Source organism: Salvelinus sp. IW2-2015, linkage group LG15, assembly GCF_002910315.2.
Source record: "Salvelinus sp. IW2-2015 linkage group LG15, ASM291031v2, whole genome shotgun sequence".
Taxonomy (NCBI): Eukaryota; Metazoa; Chordata; class Actinopteri; order Salmoniformes; family Salmonidae; genus Salvelinus; species Salvelinus sp. IW2-2015.
Window position 1 is genome coordinate 11,148,741 of NC_036855.1, and position 25,474 is coordinate 11,174,214.

Here is a 25,474-nt window from a genome sequence, read left to right on the forward strand (position 1 = left end):
AGGGGGAGAGAAGACAGGGGGGAGAGAGAACACAAGGGAGAGAGAGAGAGAGACCCATAAGAGAAGGACAAAGAAGAGAGAGAGAGCGCGAGAGAGAAATGTCAGGGGGTAAATATAGTTAAGTAAGTCTGAAGTGGAGGGATGGCAATGAGGGAATTAAGGAGAATCAAGGTGAGCAGAAAAGAGATGAACAAGAACAGCACTTACCCACTGCTCCTCCAACCAGTGCCTTCACCCCCAGCGCCATACCCTCCACAAACTCCTCTGGTCCCTGGATAGCTCCCTTGAGAACCCCAAAACAGAGTTACTCAGATACATACCATCTATACAGATAACTACCGCACTGTGTCAAGTATTACACATTTATAGTGTTTGGCACTATAAGTGATTTAGTTCATGCGTAGTTTGACCTGGCGTGGTTCATACTGGTTGCACTGGGGTCTTACCTGATAGGGCTCATAGAAGAAAGCCTCCACTCCCGCAGACAGACCTCGGATCAGTCCAAAGGGGTTTCCCAGCACGTCCAAGCCCAATACCAGCACATACATCTGCTTTATCGCCTGAGACATGGATGGGAACATGGCTCAGTTGTCTTGTGTATCATAGTAATTACATTACTTGTTGGGAGGGGGGGATCCTAACTAGAGGAACTAAAAGTTTTCACATAAACCATTAATTGAAGTGAATGAGTGACTTGCTAGGATTTGGCCATTAGTTCCCAATTGGAGTGGAGTGTGTGTGAGATGTTACCTGTTTCGAGTAGTGTCTGATGACCTCCCATTGTAGTTGCTGGCGAGTGCGAAACTGGAATGTCAGCTCGAAATAGGCCAATCTAGGGAAGTTACAGAAAAGGACAGTGGGTCAGACGCTAGTGTAAATGTATACAAAAAGGGGACATGGTAAAATAAAGCTTTTGTAGAGTTGCTGTTTGGTGTGCGTGTCTGTGTATATATAACAGAAACAGAGACTCTACAAAACCACTTCATGCTATTTATTTGCTTTTGGCAAAGCTCAATTTTACCATGTCCCCTTTTTGTAAAAAAAATAAGTTTAAACGTACTTGGCTAAGGTGTAAGTAAACTTCCGACTTCGTCTGTGTGTATATGTATGTGTGTGTGTGGTGTGTGTGTATGTATGTATGTATGTATGTATGTATGTATGTATGTATGTATGTATGTATGTATGTATGTATGTATGTCACAAAAGTGAGTACACCCCTCACATTTTTGTAAATATTTGAGTATATCTTTTCATGTGACAACACTGAAGAAATGACACTTTGCTACAATGTAAAGTAGTGAGTGTACAGCTTGTATAACAGTGTAAATTTGCTGTCCCCTCAAAATAACTCAACACACAGCCATTAATGTCTAAACCGCTGGCAATAAAAGTGAGTACACCCCTAAGTGAAAATGTCCAAATTGGGCCCAATTAGCCATTTTCCCTCCACGGTGTCATGTGACTCGTTAGTGTTACAAGGTCTCAGGTGTGAATGGGGAGCAGGTRTGTTAAATTTGGTGTCATCGATCTCACACTCCCTCATACTGACTGGTCACTGGAAGTTCAACATGGCACCTCATGGCAAAGAACTCTCTGAGGATCTGAAAAAAAKAATTGTTGCTCTACATAAAGATGGCCTGGGCTATAAGAAGATTGGCAAGACCCTGAAACTGAGCTGCAGCACGGTGGCCAAGACCATATAGCGGTTTAACTGGACCGGTTCCACTCAGAACAGGCCTCGCCATGGTCGACCAAAGAAGTTGAGTGCACGTGCTCAGCGTCATATCCAGAGGTTGTCTTTGGGAAATAGACGTATGAGTGCCGCCAGCATTGCTGCAGAGGTTGAAAGGGTGGGGGGTCAGCCTGGCAGTGCTCAGACCATATGCCGTACACTGCATCAAATTGGTCTGCATGGCTGTCGTCCCAGAAGGAAGCCTCTTCTAAAGATGATGCACAAGAAAGCCCGCAAACAGTTTGCTGAAGACAAGCAGACTAAGGACATGGATTACTGGAACCATGTCCTGTGGTCTGAAGAGACCAAGAAACTTATTTGGTTCAGATGGTGTCAAGCGTGTGTGGCAGCAACCAGGTGAGGAGTACAAAGACAAGCATGGTGGTGGGAGTGTCATGGTCTGGGGCTGCATGAGTGCTGCCGGCACTGGGGAGCTACAGTTCATTGAGGGAACCATGAATGCCAACATGTACTGTGACATACTGAAGCAGAGCTTGATCCCCTCCCTTCGGAGACTGGGCCGCAGGGCAGTATTCCAACATGATAACGACCCCAAACACACCTCCAAGACGACCACTGCCTTGCTAAAGAAGCTGAGGGTAAAGGTGATGGACTGGCCAAGCATGTCTCCAGACCTAAACCCTATTGAGCATCTGTGGGGCATCCTCAAACGGAAGGTGGAGGAGTGCAAGGTCTCTAACATCCACCAGCTCCGTGATGTCGTCATGGAGGAGTGGAAGAGGACTCCAGTGGCAACCTGTGACGCTCTGGTGAACTCCATGCCCAAGAGGGTTAAGGCAGTGCTGGAAAATGATGGTGGCCACACAAAATATTGACACTTTGGGCCCAATTTGGACATTTTCACTTAGGGGTGTACTCACTTTTGTTGCCAGCGGTTTAGACATTAATGGTTGAGTTATTTTGAGGGGACAGCAAATTTACACTGTCATACAAGCTGTACACTCACTACTTTACATTGTAGCAAAGTGTCATTTCTTCAGAGTTGTCACATGAAAAGATATACTCAAATATTTACAAAAATGTGAGGGGTGTACTCACTTTTGTGATATACTGTATGTATGTATGTATGTTTGTATATATACATATATATATATATATATATATATATATAAGCTGGTTGAGAGAATGCCAAGAGTGTGCAAAGCTGGCATCAAGCCAAGGGGGGCTACTTTGAAGAATCTCAAATATATTTTGATTTGTTTAACACTTTTTTGGTTACTACATGATTCCATATGTGTTATTTCATAGTTTTGATGTCTTCACTATTATTCTACAATGTAGAAAATAGTAAAAATATAGAAAAACCCTGGAATGAGTAGGTGTGTCCAAACTTTTGACTGGTACTGTATATGTATGTATGTATGTATGTGTGTGCGTGCGTGCGTGCGTGTGCCATTGTATGTGTCCATACTTGAAGACGACGTCCTGCACATCGGTGAGGGTTGCTCCGATGCTCTTCAGCAGCAGATTGAGGGATTGGACAGGAATGACCTCGGTCTCCCTCTTCTCCTTATTACCATCCTCTCCTCCAGAACTCAAAGACAAACTCAGGTGCAACTGCCAAACAAACACAAACACACCTTGCTATAGCTACATCATCTCATGATAGAATCCATTGCTATGGTGCATAACTGGCCAATAACAGTTCATGACTAGATGGCCTACTGGTCAAGCCATGCTGTCTGGAAAATCTCATGGCCCTAACGTAATATAGCATATAAGTAGTAAATGCACTGTAATGACACTGACGCTCACCTTGATGGGAGAGATGTGGAAGTACTCATAGAGACTGATAGGGGACGTGTCAGCGGCTGAGATGTTGTTCAGCTCAGTCTTCAGATACTCAATGTCCTTCTCAAACAACTCCACCTGAACACCACCGAGGGAGAGGAGAGAGATATTGACGAGGAGCGGAAGTGAACCCAGGAACTCGAAAATAACTTCAATTGCTTTTGTAAACAACAGCTGTTTCGTCACAGTTCTAAATTTAGTCTTGTTGTTTTCATAGTATTCGCAGGTAGGATGGTTCTTACGTCGGGGGACAAATCTATTTCAGAATATTAAAAGTTGATAGATTTCCCAAAGAAGCATCGCAGCGGGCTGCATTGCCTGCAAAGATAGTAATGTCAGCAGCAGGATGTGTGTACAAGGGTAAGTTGTTTATCAAGTCAACTATATATTCTAGGTAACGTCAGCTAAGTACATGTAAATAGGATAGACAGCCATCCAATATTTGTTATTTTAATGAAACAAACGTTAGCTTGATCTGCTAAAAACAATGTTAGCTAACTAGATAGTAGCTAAGCTAGCTAGCTAATGAACAGATGTTCAGTCCCAAAGAGAGAACTATGACAAATTATAGAAAAATGAAACAACAAATGTTATATTACTTGAGAATAATGAAGCAAGTCCTAGTCTAATTTCTATGTTTTCTAACCTCCGATACAGAGACCTGCGAACTCTGCAGATGAAGGTCACAAAGAGAGTCTCAAGTCCTGGAGAGACTGAAGGGTATATCTCCAACGGGTTATATACACTGTAGTTTCTCTTGCTCCTAGAGATCTAGCTACTGGGTGTGCAGGTTTCTGTTCCAGCCCAGCCATTCTGCTTATTATTTGTATTAGACACTATTCATGTAACTATTCAATCATCTCTTGTTTTGGAGTAAGATGAATGTCTAAACCCATTAACTGTTTACATAGGCGTTCTTTGTATGATAGGAAATAGTGTTGATTCTTGAATTTAAGTATAACGTATTTTTTGGTCAGTGAACATTCCCTTTTTGTCTCTTATTTGGTTGTCACTCACTCTCATTTTATTTGATGATATTACACAGATTTGTAGCCGATGTCCTTGATCATTGGTGTGGGTGTAACAATCCCTGTATATGGCTGACCTAAGATGCAACCCCTCTCTAAAACAGCACTTCATACCCACAAAGCAGCATCAATTATCCTACCAAACCTATGATCTTGGTTAGGCTAGGATAACAGTACTTTAGGTCTCAGGGTGGGTGACAGCACCACATGATGGCGTGGAGGTAGTGGTGTGGATCAGAAAACCAGTCAGTATCTGGTGACCCCCATTTGCCTGATGCAGCACGACATCTACTTCACATTGAGTTGATCAGGCTGTTGATTTTGGCCTGTGGAATGTTGTCACACTCCTCTTCAATAGCTGTGCAAAGTTGCTGGATACTGGCGGGAACTGGAACACGCTGTCGTACACATGAATCCAGAGCCTCCCAAACATGCTCAATGGGTGACATGTCTGGTGAGTATGCACGCCATGGAAGAACTGGGACATTTTCAGCTTCCATGAATTGTGTACAGATTCTTGCGACATGGGGCCGTGCATTATCATTATTAAACATTAGGTGATGTCGGCGGATGAATGGCACGACAATGTGCCTCAGGATCTCGTCACAGTATCTCTGTGAATTCAAATTGCCATTGATAAAATGTAATTGTGTTTGTTGTCCGTAGCTTATGCCTGCCCATACCATAACCCCACCGCCACCATGGGGCACTCTGTTCACAATGTTGGCATCAGCAAATCGTTCGCCCACACGCCGCCATACATGCTGTCTGCCATCTGCCCAGTACAGTTGAAACCGAGATTCGTCTGTGAAGAGCACACTTCTCCAGCGTGCCAGTGCCCATTGAAGGTGAGCATTTGCCCATTGAAGTCAGTTACAACGCTGAACTGCAGTCAGGTAAAGACCCTGGTGAGGACGACGAGCACGCAGATGAGCTTCCGCTAGACGGTTTGTGCAAAAATTATTCGGTTGTGCAAACCCACAGTTTCACCAGCTGTACGGGTGGCTGGTCTCGGATGATCCCGCAGGTGAAGAACCCAGATGTGGAGGTCCTGGGCTGGCGCAGTTACACGTTGGTCTGCATTTGTGACGCTGGTTGGCCATACGGCCAAATTCTCTAAAAAGGACGTTGGAGGCAACTTAGGGTAGAGAAATTAACATTAAGTTCTCTGGCAACAGCTCTGGTGGACATCCCTACAGTTAGCATGCCAAATGCACGCTCCCTCAAAACTTGAGACATCTGTAGCATTGTGTTGTGTGACAAAACTGCACATTTTAGAGTTGCCTTTTATTGTCCCCAGCACAAGGTGCACCTGTGTAATGACAATGAGTAATGATCATGCTGTTTAATTAGCTTCTTGATATGCCACACCTGTCAGGTGGATGGATTATCTTGGCAAAGCAGAAATGCTCACTAACAGCGATGTAAACAAATTTGTGCAAAACATTTGAGATAAATACTTTTTGTGCATATGGAAAATGTCTGGGATCTTTTATTTCAGCTCAAGAAACATGGGAACAACACTTTACATGTTGCGTTTATATTTTTGTTCAGTGTAGAACGTGTTATTGTTTGGACAGTTGAAAAGGTCTATAGCAGGGGTCGGCAACCTTTTGTGTGGAGTGCCAATTAACAATTTATCCTAAGATTTTTTACGATCTGCGTGCAAGTTATGATTTTCATATGTGCATTACAACTAACTGTGTCTGTTGAATATCTAATTGCTCACAAACTGAAGAATTCCATAGCTCGCTAAACAGAGGCGCTGTCCAAGATTAAGCCCGTAGTGCTTAATCTTGGAACACAGATTCTATTGGTGAATGATACAGTGACATTTAACCACACGGTGGCCAATCTTATCTTCAATCAGCTTTGTGAATCCTTTATGTTTCCCACCATAGTGGAGGCACTGTCAGTTGTAATAGCGAATATGTTTTTAATAGACACCTCTCTCCTCAAAATGATCTGTGAAGGCCTTTGCTACATCGTCCCCTTTAGTAGTACCATGCATGGGTTATAGACAAAGCAGCTCCTCACGTACCTGTTCTGGGTCACAGTATCTTATAGACAAAGCAGCTCCTCACGTACCTGTTCTGGGTCACAGTATCTTATAGACAAAGTAGCTCCTCACGTACCGGCTCTGAGTCACAGTATCTTGCAACAACTGCCAGACGTGGAATGTCATTCACATCCACACTCTCATCAAGAGCCACACAGGTGCATCTTTCAACGCTACAGTTTGCTGCTTTTCAAACATCTCGGTAACGCGCCTTTCAACAGTTCTGGCAGACACAGGCATGCCTTTTATCTTTGAGATGATTGTGTCTTTGTTAGGCAATCCATCAAATAAAGCCTGCAAACTACTGAGGAAAGCCTCCTTGATATATTCCCCATTCGTAAATGTTTTTCCATGTTTAGCAATGTACAGGGCAACTTTGTAGCTCCCCTCTGTAGCTTGATTTTTGACTGCATGTAGATTTGTAAACATAACTGCTTGCTTATCATACCTGGACACAGCCCTTTTGATTCCTTTTCCGCCTCATCCTTCAAGTTTTTCTCCCGTTTCGTTTCAAAATGACGGCGTACACTTGATGTCCGACAAACAACAGTTTTACAACAGAGATCACAAACAGGCCAGCCCTTCCATATTCCTTTGTCCAAGAGGGAATAAATGAGTGGACATCTGCCTTACTTTTCTTTACATTTTGCGCCCTGAACTTCTTTAAATAACAAAAGAAGGCTTGCTAGCTCTCATCTTCAGTGCTGTCTTGGTTTTGAATTTGTCGGGAGAGGCGAGGCAGGTCCTCTTGCACTGAACTAATAATATGAAACTCCTGCAAAATCATGAAAGCCCACTGGCTAATCAGGATTGACATACCTTGGGAACTACAACATTGCAGTGAATACTAATGCAATTTCGAAACCAGTGCATGCAATTTCAATAATTTTCTCCAGTTTAATAAAAGAAAAATACTGACCAAAATAAGTGATATAATAAATGTCAAGGCAAAGCTTAGCACACCAATAATTGTTTTTTTTAAAGAAAAATAAAATAAAATATATTTAAAAAAAAGAATCGTCTTTTTTTGGGTGGGTGGCTTGCCAAGGCAAATACCCTCGCATGCCAAGGCTGGCACGCGTGCCTTAGGTTGCCGACCCCTGATCTGTAGGCTCTTTGCACATGCTAAATCATTGGTTCCAAACTCCAGTCCTCGAGTATGTAGTGGGGGTAATGTGTGGAGGTCAATTGAGGGGAAGGTCAGGGTCTTACCATCTGCTCTGATGTCATCACGCTGGCGTTCTCCGGGGTGAACAGATCCAAGATGGCGTAGAGGAAACCCAGGTCCAACTTCAAGTCCATCTCCTGGATCAGCACCATGAAATACCTGACGAAGTCAGGGGGTGGAAGATTTTTATTTATTTATTTATTTAACCTTTATTTAACCAGGTAGGCAAATTGAGAACACGTTCTCATTTACAATTGCGACCTGGCCAAGATAAAGCAAAGCAGTTCGACACATACAACAACACATAGTTACACATGGAGTAAAACAAACATATAGTCAATGATACAGTGAAAAAAAATAAGTCTATATACAATGTGAGCAAGTGAGGTGAGATAAGGGAGGTGAAGGCAAACAAATATATGTATAAATAAATAAAAATATAAAAAGGCCATGGTGGCGAAGTAAATACAACACAGCAAGTAAAATAAAAACTAAAAACACTGGAATGGTTGGTTTGCAGTGGAAGAAAGCGCAAAGTAGAGACAGAAATAATGGGGTGCAAAGGAGCAAAATAAATAAATAAATACAGTTGGTAAAGAGGTAGTTGTTTGGGCTAAATTATAGATGGGCTATGTACAGGTGCAGTAATCTATGAGCTGCTCTGACAGCTGGTGCTTAAAGCTAGTGAGGGAGATAAGTGTTTCCAGTTTCAGAGATTTTTGTAGTTCGTTCCAGTCATTGGCAGCAGAGAACTGGAAGGAGAGGCGGCCAAAGGAAGAATTGGTTTTGGGGGTGACCAGAGAGATAAACCTGCTGGAGCGCGTGCTACAGGTAGGTGCTGCTATGGTGACCAGCGAGCTGTGATAAGGTGGGACTTTACCTAGCAGGGTCTTGTAGATGACCTGGAACCAGTGGTTTGGCGACGAGTAATGAAGCGAAGGCCAGCCAACGAGAGTGTACAGGTCGCAGTGTTGGGTAGTATATGGGGCTTTGGTGACCAAAACGGATGGCACTGTGATAGACTGCATCCAATTTATTGAGTAGGGTTTTGGAGGCTATTTTGTAAATGACATCACCGAAGTCGAGGATTGGTAGGATGGTCAGTTTTACAAGGTATGTTTGGCAGCATGAGTGAAGGATGCTATGTTGCGGAATAGAAGCCAATTCTAGATTTAACTTTGGATTGGAGATGTTTGATGTGAGTCTGGAAGAGAGTTTACAGTCTAACCAGACACTCTAGTTTTGTAGTTGTCCACATATTCTAAGTCAGAGCCGTCCAGAGTAGTGATGTTGGACAGGCGGGCAGGTGCAGGCAGCGATCGGTGAAGAGCATGCATTTAGTTTTACTTGTATTTAAGAGCAATTGGAGGCCACGGAAGGAGAGTTGTATGCATTGAAGCTCGCCTGGAGTTGTTAACACAGTGTCAAAAGAAGGCCAGAAGTATACAGAATAGTGTCGTCTCGTAGAGGTGGATCAGAGAATCACCAGCAGCAAGAGTGACATCATTGATGTATACAGAGAAGAGAGTCGGTCCAAGAATTGAACCCTGTGGCACCCCCATGGAGACTGCCAGAGCCCGGACAACAGACCCTCCGATTTGACACACTGAACTCGATCAGAGAAGTAGTTGGTGAACCAGGCGAGGCAATCATTAGAGAAACCAAGGCTGTCGAGTCTGCCGATGAGGATGTGGTGATTGACAGAGTCAAAAGCCTTGGCCGAGTGTCAATGAATACGGCTGCACAGTATTGTTCCTATCGATGGCGGTTAAGATATCGTTTATGACCTTGAGCGTGGCTGAGGTGCACCCATGACCAGCTCTGAAACCAGATTGCATAGCGGAGAAGGTATGGTGGGATTCAAAATGGTCGGAATCTGTTTGTTGACTTGGCTTTCGAAGACCTAGAAAGGCAGGGTAGGATAGATATAGGTCTGTAGCTGTTAGGGTCAAGAGTGTCCCCCCTTGAAGAGGGGGATAACCGCAGCTGCTTTCCAATCTTTGGGAATCTCAGACGACACGAAAGAGAGGTTAAAAGGCTAGTAATAGGGTGGCAACAATTTCAGCAGATAGTTTAGAAAGAAAGGGTCCAGATTATCTAGCCCGGCTGATTTGTAAGGGTCCAGATTTTGCAGCTCTTTTAGAACATCAGCTGACTGTATTTGGGAGAAGAAGAAATGGGGAGGCTTGGGCGAGTAGCAGAGGGGGCAGTGCTGTTGTCCGGGGTAGGGGTAGCCAGGTGGAAAGCATGGCCAGCCGTAGAAAAATGCTTATTGAAATTCTCAATTATAGTGGATTTGTCGGTGGTGACAGTGTTTCCTATCTTCAGAGCAGTTGGAAGCTGGGAGGAGGTGTTCTTATTCTCCATGGACTTTACAGTGTCCCAGAACTTTTTTGAATTTGGTGTTGCAGGAAGCAAATTTCTGCTTGAAAAAGCTAGCCTTGGCTTTTCTAACTGCCTGTGTATACTGGTTTCTAGCTTCCCTGAAAAGTTGCATATCACGGGGGCTGTTCGATGCTAATGCAGAACGCCATAGGATGTTTTTCTGTTGGTTAAGGGCAGTCAGGTCAGGAGAGAACCAAGGGCTATATCTGTTCCTGGTTCTAAATTTCTTGAATGGGGCATGCTTATTCAAGATGGTGAGGAAGGCATTTTAAAAAAATGTCCAGGCATCCTCTACTGACGGGATGAGATCAATATCCTTCCAGGATACCTCGGCCAGGTCGATTAGAAAGGCCTGCTCGCTGAAGTGTTTCAGGGAGCGTTTGACAGTGATGAGTGGAGGTCGTTTGACCGCTGACCCATTACGGATGCAGGCAATGAGGCAGTGATCGCTGAGAGTCTTGGTTGAAAACAGCAGAGGTGTATTTGGAGGGCAAGTTTGTTAGGATGATATCTATGAGGGTACCCGTGTTTACGGAATTGGGGTGGTACCTGGTAGGTTCATTGATAATTTGTGTAGATCTGCAGGGCATCAAGCTTAGATTGTAGGGTGGCTGGGGTGTTAAGCATGTTAAAATTTAGGTCGCCTAGCAGCACGAGCTCTGAAGATAGATGGGGGGCAATCAGTTCACATATAGTGTCCAGAGCACAGCTGGGGGCAGAGGGTGGTCTATAGCAGGCGGCAACGGTGAGAGACTTGTTTTTAGAGAGGTGGATTTTTAAAAGTAGAAGTTCAAATTGTTTGGGAACAGACCTGGATAGTAAAACAGAACTCTGCAGGCAATCTTTGCAATAGATTGCAACACCGCCCCCTTTATAGAGACAGGCAATGAGAAAGTTGGCAGAAAGGAAGGTATGGGAACAGAGAGAGAGAGAAGACACAGTGAGAACAGAAGAGAGAGAACAGAAGATAGAGAAGACACAGAGAGAGAGAGAAGACACAGAGACAGAGAGATGGAACAGAAAAGAGATTGAACAGAAGGAGAGAGAGAGATGGAAGATAGGTGGGAGAAAATGAACTATAGCGATGGACTCACTTGATGCGGGAGATATCTGAGTGTCCGGCTGCCCTGGTAACAATGCTGATGTCGGTCAGAGGTTTGGGCTCTAAAGGACATGTGGAGCAGAAACACCCATAGCTATGTGTTTATCCAGAGTACTCCACTCTAACAATGTGTATGGTTGCGTCCGAAATGGCCCCCTTTTGGGACCCACTTAGGCCCATGTAAGTGTGACTGAAAAACACAGAGGGACTTGGACAGAGTTTGGTACTGACCTGAGTCCATGGTGACAGACTTTGGTAGTTTTATTGGGTAGAAGACATAGGGAAAGATTGCTCCAGGCAGCTGATTCTGGATCTGTGGAAAAATAAAGGACTCAAAAAATGGAACCAAAAAAAAAAGGTCAGCATGAAAGGAATGGCATTTAATTGAACTGAATAGTTGGCCAAATGACTAAATGGTCAAGGTAAAAAATCTATGGTATGATAGTCAGGTCGGGTGGGGACCCACCATACAGTTGGATAGAGTGCAAACTTTCCAACTCTCTGGAACCCACCTGTATGCGGTTGATCTGGACACGGTAAGCACTCTGGCGGGCCGATACGCTGTACTCCACCTTCACCCCCGGAAGGAAGTTCCTCCTGATTGGAGCATCATATGGCTTCATCATCCTCATGTCTTGCCTATTTGGCGTCAGAGACACCTGATAACAGAGTTAGCCCACACACACACACACACACACACACACACACACAGGTTATACTGGAGCTGTGCACAAATTGAGAACCACATCTACCTTTACAAATTGTATAATTTTCAAGGGGCAGGATCTCAAGTGGATGGTACATGGTATCAGACGCATGGATACTGTACAGTGGCATATCCAGTTGCTGTCTGACCTGGAAGTTGCTATCCAGGTCTAAGATGGCGTTGTCCACTGATCCACTCTCGGTGTACTCTCTGAAGTGGGTCTCCAGCAGCGCTGCATATTTAAAACTCAGGCGTTTCCAGCGAGACTTCTTCTTTGGCTTGAACTCCCACACCACATCTGAACTACACACACAGGAGGAAAGCACACTGAACATGCTGCTGTTCTGAAATTGGAACCACCTTTCCACTCACAGTACAATCAACTGTAGTACCATCATACCATAGTGAGTGAGTGTATATACCATGTGAGTGTGTGTATACCTGGTAATGCCAATGAAGGACACCTCCTGGTGGCTGCTGTTGTTGACCAGGGAGACACCAACGTCTTGCAGGGAGAGGATGATCTCCTGTTCAGCCAGCTCGGCCTTCTCACTCTCACACAGCAGCTTGTAGATCCGCCTGTCCTCGGTGAACAGCGCCACCCGCTGGAGGCCCTCGTAGAATGAGATGAGGTACAGCTTACCCTCCTCATTCACGTCCAACCGCAGGTCCTACACACGGATCAAGTGCACATCAGATGCAAAGAAAGCCTCCACAACTTTTTACACTATGTTTATACTACTGTACGTATTTTGTCTGTCTTGTAGAATTTTAAACTGGTTATCATCATTTTGCTTCCCTTGTAAAACTGCTCAGGTCATCAAACCAGTATAAGGGGGATAAAAATGCAGTAACACTTTCAAAGTTTCTGGTGGACTTACCTAAATCCTTTACTAAGCCTTTTGAGGATCGGAGCCTGAATAATGATCCGATTAAAGTTGTGTGATTATTGATGGACTACACCTTATTAAGCAGCTCTGTTAAACAGGAGATTCTAGTCTGTTTCATATCAGTTCATTTTAAGTGTGATATGTAATATGTATACATATATACATATAGCCTACATATTAGTCTGAGGAGATACTATGGTTGAGCCTCACGCCTGTGTGTCATATTGGTCTGATGTACTCAACACAAAATGTGCATCACACGAATATGAAACACTGGTATAAATAAGAATGAACCATTTTATCAATCAAACCGTGTGAGAATGTAACATATCAACACCGCTAGCGCAAATGGTGAATGGTGGTTAGGGTTGGGCAATCAACTTTTGTTCTATCGTGATTCTGTACATATAAAATCGCCCGATAGACAATGTTATCGCCCCCATAGAGGCCAGACATTTTTGTATTTAAAAAAATTGTATAATTAAGAAACAAACAGAAAAAGTATGAATAGACCGCTAGCGCAAGCTCGCATGCTACGGGAGGGACGAGACGAATTGGGATTCATGACAACATATTTAGGGGAGCTGAATGGGCCAAATCTGATGTAACAAGAACTGCCACAGACAAAACTCTAGGGGTTGCTAAAACGGCTGTTCTCAAAACAGTGTGTTATGGACTTGTGCTCATGTACAACGCACTTGAACTCACCCTACTGTCTGAGTGCTTAGCTTACAGAAACGTATCACCTCTATTGCCTATGCAGACAAACTGATCCACTACAGGAACCTTATCAACACACCAATGAGATCGAGGATCCAAATTCACTGTCTCTGCTTGGATGTTTCAAATTCCACAGACCCCCCTCTTGCGCAGTGGAACCTAGAACAATATGTGACCACTTAGTTATGGTACGGTCCTTTCAGCACCACGATTTGAAAATAACCCTCATCAAGATCTGTTGCCTACACCTAATAATCCTACTTATCACTTATTATTATTATTAAAAATAGAAGATTATCACTTATCACAATGGTGCTTGTTTAGTATAGTTAGATCAAAGCTGAATTAATATCTCACAAGATCACAATGATTCATTAGTATTTTATAATAATACAACAAAAACACCTCCTTAGTCATTTATCTGAAGCTGAATAGTTTAAAAAATCCTCAACACAGCAAGCCACTAGGCCGGATATACAGTGCATTCGGAGTGTATTCAGACGCCTTTGAATTTTACCACATTTTGTTATGTTACAGCCTTATTCTAAAATGGAATGCATTTCAATTAACAGGTGTGCCTTGTTAAAAGTATATTTGTGGAATTTATTTCCTTCTTAATGTGTTTGAGCCAATCAGTTGTGTTGTGACAAGGTAGGGGTGGTATACAGAAGATGGCCCTATTTGGTAAAAGACCAAGTACATCAACTGTTCAGAGGAGACTGCGTGAAATCAGGCCTTCATGGTTGATTTGCTACAATGAAACCACGACAACCCAATTGAGATGGTTTGGGATGAGTTAGACCGCAGAGTGAAGGAAACACAGCCAACAAGTGCTCAGCATATGTGGGAACTCCTTCAATACTGTTGGAAAAGCATTCCTCATGAAGGAGGTTGAGAGAATTCCAAAAGTGTGCAAAGCTGTCATCAAAGCAAAAAGGTGGCTACTTTGAAGAATGTCAAATATAAAATATATTTAGATTTGTTTAACACTTTTTTGGTTCCTACATGATTCCATATGTGTTATTTCATGGTTTTGATGTCTTCACTATTATTCTACAATGTAGGAAATAGTAAAAAATAAAGAAAAACCCTGGAATGAGAAGGTGTGTCCAAACTTTGGACTGGTACTGTATATACACTGCTCAAAAAAATAAAGGGACCACTTAAACAACACAATGTAACTCCAAGTCAATCACACTTCTGTGAAATCAAACTGTCCACTTAGGAAGCAACACTAATTGACAATAAATTTCACATGCTGTTGTGCAAATGGAATAGACAACAGGTGGAAATTATAGGCAATTAGCAAAACACCCCCAATAAAGGAGTGGTTCTGCAGGTGGTGACCACAGACCACTTCTCAGTTCCTATGCTTCCTGGCTGATGTTTTGGTCACTTTTGAATGCTGCGTGCTTCACTCTAGTGGTAGCATGAGACGGAGTCTACAACCCACACAAGTGGCTCAGGTAGTGCAGCTCATCCAGGATGGCACATCAATGCGAGCTGTGGCAAGAAGGTTTGCTGTGTCTGTCAGCGTAGTGTCCAGAGCATGGAGGCGCTACCAGGAGACAGGCCAGTACATCAGGAGACGTGGAGGAGGCCGTAGGAGGGCAAAACCCAGCAGCAGGACCGCCTACCTCCGCCTTTGTGCAAGGAGGCGCAGGAGGAGCACTGCCAGAGCCCTGCAAAATGACCTCCAGCAGGCCACAAATGTGCATGTGTCTGCTCAAACGGTCAGAAACAGACTCCATGAGGGTGGTATGAGGGCCCGACGTCCACAGGTGGGGTTGTGCTTACAGCCCAACACCGTGCAGGACGTTTGGCATTTGCCAGAGAACACCAAGAGTGGCAAATCCGCCACTGGCGCCCTGTGCTCTTCACAGATGAAAGCAGGTTCACACTGAGCACATGTGACAGACGTGACAGAGTCGTGGAGACGCCGTGGAGAAACGTTCTGCTGCCTGCAACATCCCCAGCATGACCGTTTGGTGGTGGGTCAGTCATGGTTGGGGTGGCATTTTTCTTTGGGGGCCGCACAGCCCTCCATGTGCTCGCCAGAGTGAGCCTGACTGCCATTAGGTACCGAGATGAGATCCTCAGACCCTTGTGAGACCATATGCTGGTGCGGTTGGCCCTGGGTTCCTCCTAATGCAAGACAATGCTAGACCTCATGTGGCTGGAGTAGTCAGCAGTTCCTGCAAGAGGAAGGCATTGATGCTATGGACTGCCGCCCGTTCCCAGACCTGAATCCAATTGAGCACATCTGGGACATCATCCATCCACCAACGCCACGTTGCACCACAGACTGTCCAGGAGTTGGCGGATGCTTTAGTCCAGGTCTGGAGGAGATCCCTCAGGAGACCATCCGCCACCTCATCAGGAGCATCCCAAGCGTTGTAGGGAGGTCATACAGGCACGTGGAGGCCACACACACTACTGAGCCTCATTTTGACTTGTTTTAAGACATTACATCAAAGTTGGATCAGCCTGTAGTGTGGTTTTCCACTTTAATTTGAGTTGACTCCAAATCCAGGAACCTCCATGGGTTGATAAATTTGATTTCCATTGATCATTTTTGTGTGATTTTGTTGTCAGCACATTAAACTATGTAAAGAAAAAAGTATTTAATAAGAATATTTCATTCATTCAGATCTAGGATGTGTTATTTTAGTGTTCCCTTTATTTTTTTGAGCAGTGTATTTTTTATCAATCTACACACAAAAACCCACAATGACAAAGTAAAAACAGGTTTGCACATTCATAAAAATAAAAAATGTAATAGAAATACCTTAACATAAGTATTCAGACCCTTTGCTATGAGACTCGAAATTGAGCTCAGGTGCATCCTGTTTCCATTGATCATCTACAACTTGATTGGAGTCCACCTGTGGTAAATTCAATTGATTGGACATGATTTGGAAAGGCACACACCTGTCTATATAAGGTCCCACAATTGACAGTGCATGTCAGAGCAAAAACAAGGCCATGAGGTCGAAGGAATTGTTCATAGAGCTCTGAGACAGGATTGTGTCGAGGCACAGATCTGGGGATGGGTACCAAAACATTTATGCAACATTGAAGGTACCCAATAATACAGTGGTGTCCATCATTCTTAAATAGAATAAATTTGGAACCACCAAGACTCTTCCTAGTGCTGGCCGCCTGGCCAAACTGAGCAATCGGGGGAGAAGGACCTTGGTCAGGGAGGTGACCGAGAACCTGATGGTCACTCTGACAGAGCTCCAGAGTTCCTCTGTGGAGATGGGAGAACCTTCCAGAAGGATAACCATTTCTGCAGAACTCCACCAATCAGGCCTTTATGGTAGAGTGGCCAGACGGAAGCCACTACTCAGGACCTCAGACTGGGGCGAAGGATCACCTTCCAACAGGACGACAACCCTAAGCACACAGCCAAGACAATGCAGGAGTGGCTTCGGGATAAGTCTCTGAATGTCCTTGAGTGGCCCACGTGAGCCCTGACTTGAACCCAATCTAACATCTCTGGAGAAACCTGAAAATAGCTGTGCAGCGACGCTCCCGATCCGACATGACAGAGCTCGAGAGGATCTGCCGAGAAGAATGGGAGAAACTCCCCAAAAACAGCTATGCCAAGCTTGTTGCGTCATACCCAAGAAGGCTGTACTTACTGCCAAAGGTGCTTCAAAGTATTGAGTAAAGGGTCTGAATACTTCGGTAAATGTGATATCAGTTTTTTATTTTGCTTTTCTTTGTCATTATGGGTTATTGTGTGTAGATTGAAAAAATAACAATTTAATCAATTTTAGAATAAGTCTGTAAAGTAACAAAACGTGGAAAAAGTCAAGGCGTCTGAATACTTTTCAAATGCACTGTATGCTTGTATTGAAACAAAATACAAGAAAGGCTATTAGTTAACACAATCTGCTCTAATTCGCTCACAAAACAGTAATTCAAGAAGATGTAAACTAATTGAGATCACATGATTGGCATGCAGTTTGGACATTTCACCGGTAAAACTGAATTATCATTCACAATTGACAGTGAAATTAGGTATGCTATTTTGAAATTAGGTATGCATAACTCCAGCATCCCGGAGTCGCCTCTTCACTGATGACGTTGAGACTGGTGTTTTGCGGGTACTATTTAATGAAGCTGCCAGTTGAGGACTTGTGAGGCATCTGTTTCTCAAACTAGACACTAATGTGCTTGTCCTCTTGCTCAGTTGTGCACCCAGGCCTCCCACTCCTCTTTTCTATTTTGGTTAGAGCCAGTTTGCACAGGTCTGTGAAGGGAGTAGTACACAGCGTTTTATGAGATCTTTAGTCTCTTGGCAATTTCTCGCATGGAATAGCTTTCATTTCTCAGAACAAGAATAGACTGATGAGTTTCAGAAGAAAGTTCTTTGTTTCTGGACATTTTGAGCCTGTAATCGAACCCACAAATGCTGATGCTCCAGATACTCAACTAGTCTAAAGAAGGCCAATTGTATTCCTTCTTTAATCAGAACAACAGTTTTCAGCTGTCCTAACATAATTGCAAAAGGGTTTTCTAATGATCACTTAGCCTTTTAAAATTATAAACTTGGATTAGCTAACACAACGTGCCATTGGAACACAGGAGTTATGGTTGCTGATAATGGTCCTCTGTACGCCTATGTAAATATTCCATAAAAAATCTGCCGTTTCCGGCTACAATAGTCATTTACAACATTAACAATGTCTACACTGTATTTCTGATCAATTTGATGTTATTTTAATGGACAAAAAATGTGCTTTTCTTTAAAAAACGAGGACATTTCTAAGTGACCCCAAACTTTTGAAAGTTAGTATATATATATATATATATACAGTTGAAGTCGGAAGTTTACATACACCATAGCCAAATAGATTTAAACTCAGTTTTTCATAATTCCTGACATTTAATCCAAGTAAAAATTCGCTGTTTTAGGTCAGTTAGGATCACTACTTTATTTTAAGAATGTGAAATGTCAGAATAATAGTTGAGAGAATGATTTATTTCAGCTTTATTTCTTTCATTACTTTCCCAGTGGGTCAGAAGTTTACATACAGTCAATTCGTTTTTGGTAGCATTGCCTTTAAATTGTTTAACTTGGGTCAAACGTTTTGGGTAGCCTTCCACAAGCTTCCCACAATAAGTTGGGTGAATTTTGGCCCATTCCTCCTGACAGAGCTGGTGTAACTGTGTCAGGTTTGTAGGCCTCCTTGCTCGCACACTCTTTTTCAGTTCTGCCAACAAATGTTCTATAGGATTGAGGTCAGGGCTTTGTGATGGCCACTCCAATACCTTGACTTTGTTGTCCTCAAGCCATTTTGCCACACCTTTGGAAGTATGCTTTGGGTCATTGTCCATTTGGAAAACCCATTTGCGACCAAGCTTTAACTTCCTGACTGATGTCTTGAGATGTTGCTTCAATATATCCACAAAATTTTCCCTCCTCATGAAGCCATCTATTTTGTGAAGTGCACCAGTCCCTCCTGCAGCAAAGCACCCCCACTACATGCTGCCACCCCTGTGCTTCACGGTTGGGATGGTGTTCTTCAGCTTGCAAGCCTCCCCCTTTTTCCTCCAAACATTATGATGGTCATTATGGCCAAACAGTTCTATTTTTGTTTTATCAGACCAGAGGACATTTCTCCAAAAAGTACAATCTGGTCCCCATTGTGCAGTTGCAAACCGTAGTCTGGCTTTTTTATGGCAGTTTTGAGCAGTGGCTTCCTTCTTGCTGAGCGGCCTTTCAGGTTATGTCAATATAGGACTTGTTTTACTGTGGATATAGATACTTTTGTACCGGTTTCCTCCAGCATCTTCACAAGGTCCTTTGCTGTTGTTCGGGATTGATTTGCACTTTTCGCACCAAAGTACGTTCATCTCTAGGAGACAGAACGCATCTCCTTCCTCAGCGTATGACGTGCGTGGTCCCGTACTATTGTTTATACAGATGAAAGTGGTATCTTCAGGCGTTTGGAAATTGCTCTCAAGGATGAACCAGACTTGTGAGGTCTACAATTTTTTTCTGAGGTCTATACATCCACCTCCAATTGACTAAAATTATGTCAATTAGCGGCCTCCCGGGTGGCGCAGTGGTCTAGAGCACTGCATCGCAGTGCTAGCTGCGCCACCAGAGTCTCTGGGTTCGCGCCCAGCTCTGTCGCAGCCGGCCGCGACCGGGAGGTCCGTGGGGCGACGCACAATTGGCATAGCGTCGTCCGGGTTAGGGAGGGTTTGGCTGGTAGGGATATCCTTGTCTCATCGCGCCTCCAGCGACTCCTGTGCGGCGGCCGGGGCAGTGCGGCCTAACCGAGGGGGCGGGTGCACGGTGTTTCCTCCGACACATTGGTGTGGCTGGCTTCCGGGTTGGAGGCGCGCTGTGTTAAGAAGCAGTGCGGCTTGGTTGGGTTGTGCTTCGGAGGACGCATGGCTTTCGACCTTCGTCTCTCCCGAGCCCGTACGGGAGTTGTAGCGATGAGACAAGATAGTAATTACTAGCGATTGGATACCACGAATTATCCTATCAGAAGATTTTTTTTTTCAATTTTTTTTTTCAATTATCCTATCAGAAGATTCTAAAGCCATGACATAATTTTCTGTAATTTTCCAAGCTGTTTAAAGGCACAGTCAACTTAGTGTATGTAAACTTCTGACCCAGTGAAATTGTGATACAGTGAATTATAAGTGAAATAATCTGTCTGTAAAAAATTGCTGGAAAAAATGACTTGTCATGCACAAAGTAGATGTCTTAACCGACTTGCCAAAACTTTTGTTAACAAGAAATTTGTGGAGTGGTTGAAAAACAAGTTTTAATGACTCCAACCTAAGTGTATGTAAACTTCCGACTTCAACTGTATATATATATATATAGAAGTTTACATACACTTAGGTTGGAGTCATTAAAACTTGTTTTTCAACCACTCCACAAATTTCTTGTTAACATAATTTCTCAATCAAAGTTTGTACCGAATATCATTATGGAATATTGTCTCAAAACTAAATAAATAAAAATATATATATATTATTTTTTTATTTTTTTGAGACAATATGTGTGCGTAGACGATGCAATTGGAGGAACCATTTTATGCATATTCCATAATGATATTCGGTACAAACTTTGATTGAGAAATGATGTTGTCATTAATTTAAAAAAAGAGCTCCCTCCCCTAAAACAATTGCACTACACCACGCATTAAATTGTATGTCTAGAGTTGACAGAAATAGTAGCAAAAGGTGAATGTTTAACTTTCATTGCACACATAGACCAAAAATTTTTGATTACATAATGAAAAAAGTTTGAATTCAGAATTTATTACTCAGCAGTGATGCTGTCGGTCTGATCGAGGCGCAAGACCTAAGCTATTATGCGTTGTAGGTAGGTTGCACATTGCTCGAATAATATGGAAATAGGCCTAGCCCAACCATCAATTATTTTATTTTGCTCAGCTCTAAAGTTTTCTTTTGACTTCTCATTCGTTTCCATCTTGGTATTGTTAGACTTCTCATTCGTTTCCATCTTGGTATTGTTTGACTTCTCATTCGTTTCCATCTTGGTATTGTTAGACTTCTCATTCGTTCCATCTTGGTATTGTTAGACTTCTCATTCGTTTCCATCTTGCGTATTGTTAGCATTCACCAATTCGTTTCCATCTTGGTATTGTTAGACTTCTCATTCGTTTCCATCTTGGTATTGCTAGACTTCACGTTCGTTTCCATCTTGGTATTGCTAGACTTCACGTTCGTTTCCATCTTGGTATTGTTAGACTTCTCATTCATTTCCATCTTGGTATTGTTTGACTTCTCATCCGTTTCCATCTTGGTATTGTTTGACTTCTCATTCGTTTCCATTTTGGTATTGTTCGCTCAATTTCACTTATTGTGGCCTGAAATATTTGTCATTCAAAATAAAACTGTGATTGGGAATAGACAAGCTATAGACTACGACTTTCAGAATTATTCCCATTTGAAAGCTGCAACTTCAGGACAAATACGTTATTATAATATTTGGGAAACACACTTCGTAACTTGTCATTTATGATACTTCAGTTAGTTGGATTAGTCTAGGCTTTTGTCCATTTGGTTCACAATGGCAATGAGGCATTTTTTTTCTGTCATGCATGCTTAATTTCATTCTTATACTAGCCTACAAGCTTTGCTCAAATGTAAGGTTTGTTCAAAACAACTAATTTTATGTTTTCTTATCTTGCTATTGTTTGTTCTATCAATCTCATTATTACCGTACCATGTTTTTAGCTTATTCAAATACAATTAAAAACTTTCTGAGCCTACTAGAACTGTTAAATTTATTTATTGTTTAGTCATGAAATAGCGCAGTGGGAGAGATCCAGGATGCATAAAACTGAGAGAAGCTTAATAGGTCAAGTCATATCCAGAGAGAAAAAAATTGCTTGCGGGATTGTGTACCCACATGTGCATACCACCCCAACACCGCATTGCAAGCAAAACCTTTTAGCAGCTCCCCTCTTGACAGAGAGTATATTTCATGCAATTCTACACATTTTGATAATGGTACATAGAGAACATGTTGCAGTTTTAAAGCAATGTTGCAATTCTACACATTTTGCTTTGGGGTGGAGAGAAGAATTTGCTATTTCATAACACATTTCATGCAATTCTACTCATTTTGCTATGAGGTGGAGAGAAGTTTTTAATATGATATCTGAGTGAGACTGACTAACAAATTCAATGGGGGCTCCCCAGGCAGTAATTTGAGTGACCATCAATGACTGACATACTGTAAGAGAAAATCTGCTGATGCACAACCAAATTTCAAAATTGCGCCTTGTGTATTCTAATATTCTATGTTGATCCGAGGGCTTTCAAAAGTGGCCGCCAGTTGCCCATCCTCTGTCACATCACGATGTCATCACCATTGACGATGGCTGCTAATCATCCCCGATAGACGGTGCTATGGTAATATACCCAACCCTACTAGGAGTGAATAGAAAGCTGTGTTACGCTACCTCTTCACTCTTCAGCTCGCCACTGTAGCTGCCACACTGCCAGGCCAGGGAGCGTGACCCGGTGGGCTCAGCCCAGGTATAGTACACAGCCTTCCCCGGGCTCAGCTTGTCCTTCTCCTTCTGACTGCTACTTGCGCACACACACACACACACACACACACACACACGCAACGAGAAAGAGTTAGAAAGCACACACACAAGACCACGCAAACCCCACCACTAGGAAGATGGCTGACAGTCAGAAAAAAACATGGGCGATGGAAATTGGGGGTTGTGGAAAATGTAAGGCACTAGTAAGCAGAGGTCAGATCCCATTGCCATAGTCCCATCCAAGCAGCAGCAGAGTCCCACTATGAAGCAAATTAACCTGGAATATAGGGGGGAGGTCAAAGGGCAAACAGTCATAACATTGTGAAGCCGGAACTCCTCCTTGATCACTCCACACTCTGTAGTTTGGTCACTAACAATCAGTTGACTCGTGGTTGTTGAACCATACAGTGATATTAATATGTAATACAATATTTTTTTGCATTTATATAATGCACATAATCTATTTTCTTGTGGAGTGGCATGTAAGGAGCAGATCCTCCTTCAGCACCAAAACCGAACAAAGGCTCTTCACCTGCGGTTACCTGGGGGTCCAGCTCTGACCACACTCTGACCACTCCTGAACCATGAAATGGGAACACACAGACTGCAAACACCACCGTATATGTGTGCGTTCGCTCTATGGCCCATGCCATCTGCATTAGTCATTGTATGCTAGGGAGAGAATTTATAGTTCCCCAATATGTCCACCCCATCTGAGGCAAGTCACTCATTCTGTGTGTTCCTACCCCATACCCCTCTCCCTCCCTCCCCCCAAGGTCTGAGTGGGTGAGAGCCAGAGTACCCGTGGGGCTGGGTCCTGCTACCTGCGCTGGGTCTCCTCTAGTGAGAAGGAGAGTTCGAGCAGCTCGTCTGCCACGCATTTTGACGAGTCTCTCCGCAATCTGCCCATCCAAACAAAAACCAAACAAATCCATAAACACACACAAACTCTGTCAACAAGAAAGAGCACACATTCACATTTCAGACAAACAATGTCACTAGCAAAGAATTCTGACTTAAAGCAAAATAAGTGTCAATCACAAGTCACAAACCAAAGGAAATTCATCCATGCAAACAGGGAAAATACAGACAAAACACAAAATCGAAGAAAACAAAAACCGTGTATTAAAACAAATAAAAAGTAAGTGCCAACAACAAACAAAACCGAGGGACAACAAGTAAAAACAAAAGATAGGGGTGTATCCTGCACGCAGCACAGCCTGGGAAGTTTGCTGAACCTGAGGCTGTAAACATGCAGGTTTCATTCAGAAACCAATGAGGACAGCCTCAACACTTATTTTGTACTGTTTACTTATGTCCCCATAAATAATCGCCACTATCTCAAGGACACTGCTAAAAGGAAAGTTGAGACATCCCACTTCAAGATAGACTAAGATTTATGAGGAATATAGGTTGTTTCAGTGCATTGCACCTGTTTTAAGAATAGAATGTCACCCATTTAATCAAACATATTTCTGCTTATTGCCCTGTTTACCTACCTACCTTCCTCCCTCCCTCCCCATCCTTCCCCTCCTCCCCTCTCTCCTCCTCTCCCATCCACCCCCTCTCTCCAGTCTCTCCTTTACCTCTGGTAGAACTCCAGCGTCTGCTCCTGGGTGTGGTTGATGATGAGGAAGGGGGCGGCTCCATCGTGGTAGTCCGAAAAACGGATAATGATCGAGTGGTCTGATAGGTTCACGTCCACAATGACTCCGCCCAGCTGGAAAATACAGGAGGAAAGCCAACTTAAAAGTAGTAGTACTAGTACTTTAAGGAACCCAACTTGGAAAATGTATTTATCGCCACATCAGCTTATACAGTAGTTACCCACAAACACTCCAGTACAGTCCTTAAGTTTGTGTGTGTGTGTAGTGCAATTTCAGGCGTTACTCACAGTGTTGTCGAGGTGCAGCAACAGGCAGTTTTCTGGTTTGGTGAAGTCCATGGTTTGAGGGGTTGACTGACAGCCTTCTACCTTGATTTTGAGCTTCTTGGAGTCCTTCTCGGGCCAGAATGGGATGGCTGCCTGAGTAGCACAGAGAGAACGAGAGAAGCAAGTGAGAGAGAAAAGAGAGCGAGAGAAGAGAGTGAGAGACAAAAACAGAGGTCAGTTTCACTACATGGATATGCTACTGTATGCAGGGTAGGGCTCCATTATTCCATTTAAAAATTCTGTCAATTTAGGAAAATAACTGATATTCAAGCCATGATTTGAACACATTTTTACTATCAGCACTTTTCATTGCACTTCCTGAATGGATTGAATTGCATTGCATTGGGGGTTGTAGGTAGCTCTAGTTGTGGTACCTGGTGTGGTCTGGCCTTGGTCCAGTGGTCCTGGCCCTCCTCTCCCACCCAGATCACATGCTTGGTCCTGTTCACCAACAGGTAGTACGGCACAAAGCTCACGATACGGGTCAGGCTGAAACTGCTGGGGTCGATCTTCACCCCGATCTTCAATCAAACCATAGAAAGCCACAATCAACCTGAATCAATCCACTCATCATCTGTGGATTGTTCAATGTTCAGCAAATCACACTCCATGACCAATCTGAAAGTTGTTGAAAGGGTGAACATCAACCGACACTATAATTCTGCTGGTGTCACTTCAAATAAACTCCCAGCAGGTTCACTGCTAGTAGTCTTGATTCACCACCACTCACCAGGTAATCTTTGAGCCTCCCCTTGCACTTCACTTCACCATAGCTACCCACGGTATCCAGGGAGAAATCATCAGACAGCTCGCTGTCCGAGATCATCAGCCGCACCTGCCACGGGGAGAGAAAAAGGTTAGAGGTCGGCGAGACAAG

General features: G+C 43.3%; 1 protein-coding gene across 1 annotated transcript in view; it reads right to left on the reverse strand.

Moving 5' to 3' along the window:
• The window catches only part of LOC111973719 (intermembrane lipid transfer protein VPS13A-like), an 82,686-nt gene that overhangs the window by 23,438 nt on the left and 33,774 nt on the right, over window positions 1-25,474 (reverse strand). The window contains 16 exon segments of the mRNA XM_024001108.2: window positions 208-283; window positions 447-560; window positions 751-832; window positions 3,165-3,310; window positions 3,509-3,622; window positions 7,844-7,958; window positions 11,279-11,348; window positions 11,518-11,599; window positions 11,799-11,945; window positions 12,142-12,295; window positions 12,434-12,663; window positions 22,575-22,701; window positions 24,251-24,384; window positions 24,559-24,690; window positions 24,972-25,118; window positions 25,328-25,432. Coding sequence (XP_023856876.1) covers window positions 208-283; window positions 447-560; window positions 751-832; window positions 3,165-3,310; window positions 3,509-3,622; window positions 7,844-7,958; window positions 11,279-11,348; window positions 11,518-11,599; window positions 11,799-11,945; window positions 12,142-12,295; window positions 12,434-12,663; window positions 22,575-22,701; window positions 24,251-24,384; window positions 24,559-24,690; window positions 24,972-25,118; window positions 25,328-25,432 — 1,975 coding nt within the window.